This window comes from Seriola dumerili, unplaced genomic scaffold, assembly GCF_002260705.1.
Source record: "Seriola dumerili isolate Sdu_G_001 unplaced genomic scaffold, Sdu_1.0 BDQW01000242.1, whole genome shotgun sequence".
NCBI classification, from domain to species: domain Eukaryota; kingdom Metazoa; phylum Chordata; class Actinopteri; order Carangiformes; family Carangidae; genus Seriola; species Seriola dumerili.
Window position 1 is genome coordinate 6,923,696 of NW_019174497.1, and position 11,802 is coordinate 6,935,497.

Genomic DNA, 11,802 nt, shown 5'->3' on the forward strand with positions numbered 1-11,802 from the left:
ATAACAAAACCCAACAATATCAATATCAATCACTATTTACCATTTCAAGTTTTAAAAACTTTAACAAAATGCAGGGCTCCAAGTATAAGTAAGATCTATTGAAAAGTCCCTAAATGATTAATACAAGTAATTTGGCATCTATAGGTTAGGGAGACATGTTTTGCTATTTTGTACATTTATATTAGTTATGAATGTTGGAATAGAGAAGATGTTAAACTGAACGCAAACTGTAAAGGAGCTTGTAGCTAAAAGTGAAGTTGTTAGGGTGGATTTTGATCATGCTTTACATCCATAAATCCCACTAAAACACATGAAGTAGTTCAGGAATGTTAGTCAAGATTAGGAGATTTGGTCTCTGCTATAAGGTTTCAAGTTCACTTTACCTCGCGTTTCAGTTAAGTGGAATGAATGTAGTTGATGGGTCCTCACAAGTATATTAGCATAAAGGTGTTTGTGTGTAGGAAAATGTGCGCATGACTGAACGTGCACAAAGCAAGCAGAACCACCGCCACCAGGGTGTGTAAAATAAAGTGTGATCTAAACATGGCAGCCACTATTTATAGCCCCTTCAATTACTGAGAGCCTGATTCTACTTCAAAGCAGGCAGACACACACACACACACACACACACACACACACACACACACACACACACACACACACACACACACACACACGTGTGTGTATTCTAAATGTACATACAGGATTGTGGGCTAAAATTACCCTCTCATCACTGCTTTGGTACAGATATAAGTGAGTACAAATGAAAACTGGAGGGAAAGGAAAGATTTGAGGGTAGACAGGTTAAACGGGATGAATGAGTGGGTGAGGGACTGAATGGATAGTGAGAGGAAAGGGTGGGGGGGGCAGAGAGAGTTAAGTTTGGAAAATGGTTTTAAACCTGTAGGTCAGGTTTGCAGAGTTGTATCTTTGTCTTGATCCCTGACATGGTTTGAACTTTAACCACTGAAAAATTCTGGACAGAAGGACAAAAGTTCATAGTTCCATACAAGTTTATGATAAAAATCCAATGAAACAACATCATTGATTCATACAAAGTAACACAATCAGCCAATTCAACTTAAGATCTAATAAAAAAAAAAAGAAAACAAGATTAAATAAAAAGGTAGAAAGAAATGCATTCATCAACATGTTGCAAAACAAGAGGATCTTTATCTTTTCCTACGACAATCTGACAAAAATATTTATCAGTTACAACTTGGCAGTCTTTTGTTCCACAAAAATACACAATAATTTTAAAAAATTAAGGAAAAAAAACATTTAGTCTTACTTGAACTACAGCCTTGGCCAAGAGGAAAACAGGGAGTAAATGTTGAAATGGCAGGTAGAAAAGTCTGAGCCCAATGCCTGATATTCTGACAACAAGAAACCAAACCCCCCCAGCCCACCCCACTTCAAAAAAAAAAAAAAATCCTGTATGTGCAAGGTTGAAATCGAAAGAGACGTGGAGATGGTTTAAAAAAAAAAAAAAACAGAAGAGGAGGTGACAAATAGTCCGTCTTGGTGCAGAAAAGATCCTGATGTGATGCAGCTCAATGAGCAATATGTACTGTGTGTGCGTGTGTGTGTCTCAGTAGATTCGGCCTCGGCTCCTGTTGCCTCTGGCTCCGAAGCCTCGTCCACGGCCGCCCCTGAAGCCGCCACGTTCTAGAGGCAACAAAATAAACAGGTCAGTATGGACATATCATAACTGGGGCCCAACCCATACTGGATGCTTGGGGCCAATACCAAGACTTAAAAAAGCAACTGGATAAAATGTCAACTAATACTCATTTCTTTTAAACAATCATTTTTATGATAATCCCTTACATTAAAGAATCTGTACTGAGCAGGATACTTCACAGATTAAAAATAAACATGCTAGTGCTCTCTGGTGGACAAACAGTGTAATAGTGCAGGGTTTCCCTTAAATATGTTTGATGTGAGTGATGTTGAGTAGGAAAATAATAACAGTCAAATAAACCAGAGTGCAGTATTAAATAAAGATGGACATGCTGCACAAAAGTGTTATAATAAATACAAAACTACTAAATAAATAGGAAAAAACCATGCCACCATGTGCTCCTCACCATAGTTAAAATTGCCAATGGAGGCGCTGTACTTGCCGCTGGGGGGGTTGTAGATTTGCCGTGCATCCCTCCGGGGCAGAGGAGAGATCTGTTTTTTTGTGCTGCCACCAGACCCCATCTCCTCACCTGACGGACGCTTCGGCCTAATCACACACAGGAAAAGTGAGAGAAGATGTTACGGGGCAACAAGGACACTCAGCTGCCGCACGAATGGCTCAATCAAAAGTGTGTGTATCGCCTGAGGGCAGACTTACGCTACTGCCTCTGTCTTCTGGACAGGTTTCCAGGACAGAGTGACTGTGCTCTTGTATGACGGAGGGTTGTGGAAGAGATCCTGTAAAGACAGTAAAGTTTAAAGACACAATAAAAAAAAAAAGCTATTGGTTATAATACAGTCCACTTTGTGCTCTCCTCATACACCAAGTGATGAGAAAAATAGAAACAAATTATGTTACAATGCAATCTAATGTAACAGTCCTCACTACAAATACAATTGTCAGTTTGAGTTGACAATGTCAGAAAGGTGCTGGTTTAACTTGGTACACTGGATTGCACTACAACTGTGGGGTGTTCCTGATATCTACATACACATAAATGAAGTAAACAGAACATTAGAAACACTTTAATATCAGTTTCACACAAGATACAAAGTACAGCCTGAAAACCTGCCACAGACTTGAGTCAATACGCACACACAACCGAGAAAGTAGCCCAGATTAGAGTGAACATTTTAAGTATGTCAGTATTTAATGCAGGACTGTAATGCACGACATTGTGCAGGTATTTTTAGTTGGCCAACACCTTACCTTGATGAGGACGTTGATGTTGTTTGTGATCTTCAGGGCCACCACCTTGATCTTGTTCTAGTTACACACAAAAGATAAGTCAGACTTTGATATTTTACAACAGGACTTCCAGCACATGGAATATTTTTGTTGACTGTATACGATGAGTAATCAAGTTTCTGCGAGCTGTTTCATGTAAAGTGACAGTGGTTGTTACCTCTTCTGTCTTCAGAGCATCTCCCGTCTTGCCTTGCAGTGCGACTCGCAGCTGTCTGATGTAAACCTGCAGGCCTCTGGCAAAGTATTGTAACCTGAAATACAGAGGACAGTCGATTTAAAGTAAAAAGTCGAGAGTCAACCAATGTGTACTAAACAATCCAACATTGCACTTTCTTATCAGCTTATTAATTCAGTTTAATGTACTCTGAGACTTTGTTTGCTTGTCACTCCCTCACCTGATCTTGAAGTCTTTGAGGCGCTCAGCATCCACCTTGTCAAGGAGGAAGTCTGGCAGCTTCTTGCCGAGCTGGTGGAAGCCGAAGAGGAGGCACTCTACGTAGCTGAACTGCAGTTTGGGCTCTTCGCTCGTCGAATTCTCTCCATTCTCCACCTCCTCTGGTGGCAGCGGCATAAACTCCTACACATGAAGAAAACATGAACAATCATGATGGGAACCTTTTTGTTTTAACTTTAGTGACAAACAGCTCAGAACATGAAGGTTTACCAGAACAAAGGGATATATGGGATTATTCTTTTATCTACTGGGTTTTCCAATTAGTGTGGATCCTGCACTGGAGCTACTTCTACAATGCACAGTCGACAAAAATCTAAAAAATAAAATACAGCATTCACAGAAAGGATTGGCACGCTTCAGGAATGATGGGCCACCATATTTGAATGAATAAATCAGAAAGAAAGAAAGAAAAAACTTTAACCCTGTTCTTTATTATTACTTATAATTACTATTAGGGCAACTATTTAAAGTTTCCCTAGTTTATTACAATCACCTGTTTGATAAGGAAATTAAAAAGGTGATGCTCCCGAAGGTCCCAACAACAACCATGAAAGTATCCTCTGATTTAAATGAATCCTCAGCTGGCAAGGGGACAACAGCAGATACTGAATTGAACCAGTCATCAACAGTATCGCAGATGCGTGCATGAAACAATGTGAATGTAAAACAAGGTGATGCTAAGAAAGAGCAGGAAATCTCAGAATGGATCAGAGGGGGAAAACTGCCAGTGTGTTCTTTGTGTATTTTGATTTTTAAATGCATTTCCACTTGTATTCCTAAACGTCCAACGACAACAGGACAGTCCGTTCTCACCAGCAGCTTGGTAAACAGCATGTTGAGGTTGGCCTCCAGCTTCTCCATGTCTCCACAGAACGGACTCATCTCAGCCAGCAGCTTCAGCACCTACACACACACAGACACACACACACACAGTGTAATGTGCATTGCTAATGAGAAACAGTGTTGCGTGGTGCAGACTAATGACCCATTAACAACATGCAGTTGGCTGACACCTCTGACAGGTGGCTGCCACGCTGACTCTGTTTACTACTACAACCGCTCACCAAATGTCAGACATTAGGAGTATCGACCTCACACCAGTGGCCATATTTGTCAGGACTCTCAGGAATGGAAGTGCTGTTTCAGGCTTAATAAATACAGGTCAGGTAGCTACTTTTTTTGGTCTAATAGCCACACTGGCTTGTAAACTGCAACACTGATTAAGCCCTCTCAGTTAAAAACATACGTTTTTAGAGTGGAACTGCGCAGAAATATAACAAAACTTTAAAGCTGCAACCTGACGAGGCAGCTGGGGTTCATCAGGAAATTTGGTTTGTGGTCATTAACAAATAAAATAAATTGGCAAAACTACTCTAAGCGCCTGTATTTAGGGTTTAAAAAACAGCATATAAACATTGAATAAATGGTTCATAAACTATAATGTAGTGTGTTACACCCAGATTGAAGTGTTTATTAACTGTATTTGTCAACACTATACTTCCTCCATTGGGCACCCATGAGGTAAGACTGGGATATCAACAGAAAATGAATGACAATATATGTTATATATTGTTATAATACAAAATATGTTTCCATAAGAAAGATTATACTTGCTGACAAATACTATGCTGACATATCAATAAACACTTAAAATGTCTTTATATCTGTAATAAACCATTTAATAAATGCTTTTATACTAGAACTTAAAGCAAAGTGTTGCCAGTACGTTTCTTTCTGCAGCTATAGCTAACAGATAAGATGTTATGATGATCTAACATAGACAAAAACTCAAGTGTCAACAGGATATGATATGATGACATGAAATCACCAACACTATTTTAAACTCACTTCCGGACCGAGGACATTTACATATCTACCTTTTGATTAGACTTCTAATATACGTTCTGCAATCTATCTATAATTTTGTCATCCTGGTTGTACATGCATACAATCTTACTATGTTGGTCTACTGTAAATATGACATATATAGCATTGTGTGTCTATCCTTGAAAAGGGATCTTGTTAAAGTTTTTTGGGGAGTTCTTCATTATCCAAATCCAAAGTCAAAGGACAGAGGGGGTTATATGCTATTAAGATTGTAAAGCCCCTTGAGGCAAATTTGTGATATATAAATAAAATTTATTTGACGACCCCACAACACTACATGTACTAATGACAGTCAAGAAATACTCTGAACTGGCTAATTCCACCATAGTGCAGAAACCAAATAATGTCAATCCAGGAGGCACCAATGAATATTGGAAAAAAAAAATTAAATGCTGATTTACACTTTGGCAACAAAGAAGAACTCACCTCCAACTGGATGTCCAGCTCAGCCACAGGACTTGTCAGGGTGCTGAGGTTTGGCAGCACGTGTTCACAGAAGTACGTTACAAAACGTGTGGAATGGACGTTTTTCTACAAGAAAAAAGAAACTATAATTAATTCACACTTAAAATACAGCAAACCATGACTAATTGTATTAATATGTACATGTTTGAATGTGTTTGAATATATGAATTTTTATGTTTTTAAGAAGCTACCTGGGATTCTATGAGACCAATCCTTTTTTTTTCCAATATGTATCCAGCAGTGGTTTAACCAGATTCACTGAAATGTGTATACTTACTTTGTTTTAATACTAACAAATTTAAAAATCCCATTATTAAAAATATTTTTGCACTCAAGTTTGCACAAAAAAAATAATTACATAATAAAATAACAGGGATACAGACTAAAACCACCTTTTATTACATGTTTGATAAGTGAACTTGGTTGATGTAAAGTGTGTATTGGTTCCACTCACAGAGAACAGGGGCAGGGCCTGGCGTGTGCACTGCAGCAGGCGGTCAACGGTGTCGGGGTCGGCCGGGTTTAGGGCCTGCTCCAGGAAAGCCTGCTCCACCACCAGCTCCACCAGCTGCTGCCGGCCGTGCACCGTCTGCAGCACCCGCAGGCCTGACACCACACGCATCAACAGCACAAACTCTTCTCCTGTCACATCCTCCAGCACCTGAGACAGGCAGCAAATTAAAGACAAGAAGCTCTTTATCAACACGTGTCTTTGTCAAGACCGGATGCTACATTACTATTTGAACTTCCTCTAAAAGTGTCAATATAAAAACTGGACAAATTTGTTTTCCACGCAAGGAAGCAACAAGTCGGCAACAAGTCGGCCAAGTTTCAGCCAAAGTAGCAAGTTAAGCATTTTTTTTAAACAACAACCCAATCCACGGCCTTTAAATCAGATCTATTGTATGTATTATAGAGTGGTTATGTACCTACAAATTCAAAAGCTAATTTTCAGGCTACACCTACATGGAGAAATCAGCAAAATGACCAGCCACAGCCAAAACAATCAGCACTGGTCTGTTGTAATCTTAACACATCCTGATTCCAGTGCACCATATGGTGTAATGCAGTTGGATGTAAATGACATGTGCTACATTCAGACTGACACAGAAAAAGAACATTCATCAATGATCAAAGATTACTAATCAATTCTACATTATATGCTAACCTTCTTTGTCTCTGCAAAGACGTACTCCTCCACCTCCTTCGTCGTGACGTCCTCTGGCAGGGTCTTCAGTTTGGTTGACAGAAACTTAATAGCCCTTTCCCGCACTATGTCCTCGCCCTGCAGGATCTGAGAGAAGAGGCCTCCGAGTGTACCTGGGCCACAAACGACATCAACGGACAGGATTGTGTCAGTGCAAGTGAATGATTACAAACTCAACTGACCCCGACCCCAATCTGAACGAGGGACATAATGATCATTAAACACACAGCAAGATGATATCACATGTTTACAAAACAAAACAACCCAAACATCATTTTCAGTAGACTGAGAAACCCTGAAGATTTACAGGGCTACTTGATATTCTAGACACAGTCCAAATATTATGATTATTTCATTTTGGAAATGACCAAACTACTTCAGATCTACTGGCTGTGATGGATGAATAATGAAGCAGTTAGTTCACACAGCAAATCACACAGGTATCTGTACAAAGGATTGTCCTGTGGGCAGTTACTTAAAAACAGAAAAATAAATAAAAAGGGGCCTAACCACATTGTTCATTTCACATGACCCATGATACAGCCTTTAACAAGATAATACAGGCTACAACAAGTCTTCTCAACAAGTAGAAAGTAATCTCAATCTGGAGTTAGAATTACTCCAGAGAAGGAGGACAAACAACCTTTTTCACCACAGCTCTTAACTAGGCTGAATACGTGACAAGCATACAGTAGCCATATTTAGCTCAACAATAGGGGGAAGCAGCACTTACCCTTAGCATCTATCTTGAAGATAGAAATTAGCGCTGCGTTCACTTGGTTGAATTCTGCAGTATCATCTGAAAGCACAAAAAAATGTGGATTGCACTTTACACATTCTTATATTCATGGTTCAACAGTGTTGATCACTTGTTGAATGTAAAAGAAATTGAAGTTCCCAGGATAAGAGGCACTTTACCCAACATTGGTATTTGTCTGATGCAACTGACTTATCAAGAATTGAATTGAAATTAATCGATTCTGGACTTTGTGAATTGAAAATGTATTGGGAGATCAGAGCCAACATCCGGCCCTTGTCAATATCAGAGTATTAAATATAAGCACAGAATCACGTCAAAATCAAGAGACCAAGTTGCAGTTCAGACTGAAAAGCTAATCTGATTTGCAGGATATTCAGGTAATTATACTAACTGAAAAACAGATTATGATATTCACAGTGGATCACAACTATGACTGAAGTAAAATGACTATATTTATAGTAGAAACCACCCCTGTTGTTTGAGGTCTTGGGTGTTTTACAGCTTCAACAACTATTCGATAAATCAATTAGTCAATCAACACAAAATTAATTGGCATTTCCAGCTTCTCAAACAAGAGAATTTGATGTTCTTTGTAATGTATGATACAATACTGAATATTTTCGTGTTTTTGACTGAACCAACAAAACAAGCAATTTAAATGTGTCACTTTGGATTGTTTGAGATAATATAAGCACATATATTATACAATATATTTTTCACAATTTCGTGAAATTTGTCAGCAAAAAAATGAATTGATTAATCACAAAAATAATCAACAAATTAATTGGTAAAGAAAATAATCATTAGTTGCAGCCCCAAAGTGTTTTTCTTTAGGCATTCAATACCTGTCTGAAGGAGCTGGGTGAGAATATCGGCAACTCTGAGGATGTTCTCTCCAGTTGCAAACCGTGGGAGCTCCTTGATGGCCTGCCGCCGAATCTGGACAAAGACAAGTGCACATAGACAAGACAGAGTTGTTATGATAGAATAAAATAACTATTGCAAATCCACTGTGCCAAGGGAGAAAACCCCACATCAACCTAGGAACATATAGAACCTGCAATTTAACTCAAGGACTACTTAATAAACAAGACAATCTCTGCACCCACTACCAATTGTAGTAGGTACCCATGCACACCTGTGTCTTTTTATACTTACCGACACATCTTCATCTTCACAAAGATCAAGCTGAGCATTAATGGCTGCATCGGCCAGCTCCGGAAAGCTGCTGAAGAACTTGGGAATAAACTGTGCTGCCAGACGCTTCTCCTTGGGGCCTCCCTTTACACCATCCAGGATTACTTGGTAGGCATCTTTGTGCTGCAGAGTAAAAAAAAAAAGAGAGAGAACATCCATTAGCATGTGCAAGATATATATGACAGTGGTGAACCTCACATTATAATATGGCATGAGTTCTAGATTGGGGTGACTTTGGTCAAAAGCTCACTGTCCTATTGCACTGTCCTGAATGAGTGCATACAACGGAGCCTCTAAACAGTGGGTGTTAGCTTTGGACATTGAATGTACCTGGGTGTTACCAGTTCACCTGGTTGTTTAGAAACCCCTGTGTGTTTGCATGGTCACTACAGTGAGGTAGGAATGCTCTGAAACTAGCTTGTTTGAGGGCAGAATGGTCAGGGGCACTAAAAAGATTTTACAGACCTTTGACTTTCAGAAGCTCAGTTTAGAAATCATTGGGTATACCCCTCACCCTATAAAACAGTCGTGCCATATCCTGTGCGATTCTGAAGGAAGCTTTCTGAAATCTGAGGAAATAACCCTAGTGGTGTCATCACACTTATCCCTGCTTTAACAGGGACAATAGACACTGATGTTGCACTGTAATCAATGTAGGACTGAGCATTTTCTGGAGCTTTCTGTCTTCTGTCTTTTATGAGTCCCCTAACAATATGGAAATGCTTAATTAAATAGGTGTACTCCCTGAAACCTCTTTACTCATTAAAAACACGATATCTCAAAGGACAATAGAGATAGAGCATTTAAGCTTCTGGTATGCATGAAGACTCGGCCATGTCAAGCACAAGATACTTTTTTTTATCAACCGAAGAAACAAAACATAAAAGCAACTGTTGGAATCCGATTTGCCAAAATACACATGTAGTACAACTAGGTATACTTTACTGAGCGCAGCACCACCTTGATTTTTAACTGTAATTATTATAGAGGTGTTTCTGTTACTTAGCTTACCCTCACCAAATAAATGTGGTGTACAAAACTATAGAAACACCTGTCTATATTAAGGAATACAATACAACAGCACCACAAACTACGTCCTAAATTCAGAAGGGAAGATTTATTGCAGGACTGTTGTATTTGACTGTATTAGTTTGAGCTTGGTGTACCTAATAAACTGCTAACTGTGTGCACGTTTGATTCACTCAGAGGCACAATTGGTGCTCGACTAACACAACAGACCAAAACCCGCCAGTTCACTACCCTGTAAACTTCAACTATATGCTTTACAAATTAAAACTAATGACAAGGGTGGAAAAAGTTCCAATCAACCTGCAGGAAGTCATTACCTTGAACCAACAATCCTCGAGTTGAGTAATGAGTAAATGACCACCTGGATGATATAAATATAATGGATATCCATAGTCAAGTTACTACGGAGTATCTTACGGGTCGCCACGGCGAGGCTGTTAACATTAGCCCGGTCACTACGTTAGCTACAATTAGCCTAGCACGCACATAACAATGTTATGTAAGTCAACAAAGTTATCAACAATGTGAGAAAAACAAGATCCTGTGGTAAAGCAACTAAACTATCGACTTGACGGTATTTAAAAGGGAACATTTTGAGGTTTATCTACCTGGCTTAGGTTGTCCTTAGCGTCAGCAAGGATCCCGTAATTACGGTAGAGATCCTCGATAGTGACCGCCATCAGCGTGCGTCCGGGTGCCTGCCGCTCACAGATAAGACCGCCGATTAAACCGCAGATGAAAACACCTCTCGGTTCACTTTTTCTCCGCTTTTAGGCGCCCGTAACGAAACCGACGATGTATTACCAGGGAATATGTTCTGCGGAAAGGGGACGGGGAGATGAAATTTCGAGAAGCCCGTGAATGAACACCCCCCACCGTCGGCGTTCCAGCAATGTTCCCAAGGCTAATATGCTACGGAACAATGAGGACAGCGCATGCGCGACATTGGCGAATCGCATGCAGAGTCTGACCACATGTGACACTAGTTTGCTCAGATGTAGTGCGCAGTAAATCCACTCACTTTATGTAGGAGTCACATGTAAACAGATGCAGGAACAAGGCTTGCATGGACAGAAGAACCCAGTTTACTTTATTTATGCGCCATATTCAGAGTCCCCTCCACTCAGAAATGCGTTTTGTGCTTCTCTTTGATGTTTGACCTTCACCAAACATAATGACATATGTTCATACTTTGTCACCAGAAGGCTGTTTACACGTTCATCTGTTGAAAGTGTAGTTTCTCTATGCCCACCTAAAGCTTAGTTGTAAAGCATGAAAATGTGAAAGCTCATTTTGTCATTCTGACATCACAATTACAGTTGTACAGTTATACATCTCCCAGCAACACCAGTGTTTTGACATTGGCACTACCTTGGTAACACTTGCTGCTGTGCAGTTGATTTTTTCTATTTAATTTTTTATACCTGTTTTTAATGTATTTATCAATCTATCTTTCAATGAGGGATGAGGTGATAGTTCTTTATGACTCTGGATCTGGACTAATCAGACACCTTGATGGCATTGCATGATGGCTAAATCTAAACATCTAAAGTGCTTAAAACATTTGCACATTGCTGCATGTCTGTATGCCTGCATGACAAATTTACAGTTATTGATTTTGCATAGAATAAGATCATTATCTAAACTCAGCAGACACAGAGTTCACTAATGTCTTTTGATTTTATATCATTGATTACTTTTTTTCCATCTTGTGGCAGAGTCAGGTTCAGTCTGTTTACAAATTTTTTCACCTTCACTTGACATATTCTTTGTTCTACAGAGCAATGTGACAGAGAGTTAAATCTGGCTAGGAGTACAGAATTTGTCCTTTGACAGCATGCGATAAGAAAAGACATCAAAAAGGAAAG

General features: G+C 39.4%; 1 protein-coding gene across 2 annotated transcripts; it reads right to left on the reverse strand.

Moving 5' to 3' along the window:
• Positions 1-995: 995 nt before the first annotated feature.
• Positions 996-10,614, reverse strand: api5 (apoptosis inhibitor 5). 2 transcript variants are annotated; one of them, XM_022756009.1, is made up of 14 exons: positions 10,543-10,614; positions 8,867-9,028; positions 8,554-8,647; positions 7,682-7,747; positions 6,910-7,061; positions 6,196-6,402; positions 5,703-5,807; positions 4,203-4,292; positions 3,331-3,512; positions 3,093-3,186; positions 2,897-2,953; positions 2,345-2,424; positions 2,127-2,233; positions 996-1,668 (listed from the first exon to the last, which is right to left on the reverse strand). In XM_022756009.1, the coding sequence occupies exons 1-14, from the start codon at positions 10,612-10,614 to the stop codon at positions 1,592-1,594; spliced, it is 1,545 nt and encodes a 514-aa protein (XP_022611730.1). In that variant the 3' UTR covers positions 996-1,591. The 2 variants fall into 2 exon arrangements, with proteins under 2 accessions (XP_022611730.1, XP_022611729.1); XM_022756008.1 differs by having other exon boundaries at positions 2,091-2,233.
• Positions 10,615-11,802: the final 1,188 nt, after the last annotated feature.

Excerpts from the sequence above, each read along its gene's own strand:
- api5 (XM_022756008.1), bottom strand. The coding sequence starts at position 10,614 with ATGGCGGTCACTATCGAGGATCTCTACCGTAATTACGGGATCCTTGCT. Across the intron at positions 7,062-7,681 it reads CTTCAAGATAGATGCTAAGG|GTACACTCGGAGGCCTCTTC; the intron begins GTAAGTGCTGCT and ends TTTGTGGCCCAG. Across the intron at positions 2,954-3,092 it reads ATGCTCTGAAGACAGAAGAG|AACAAGATCAAGGTGGTGGC; the intron begins GTAACAACCACT and ends GTGTGTAACTAG.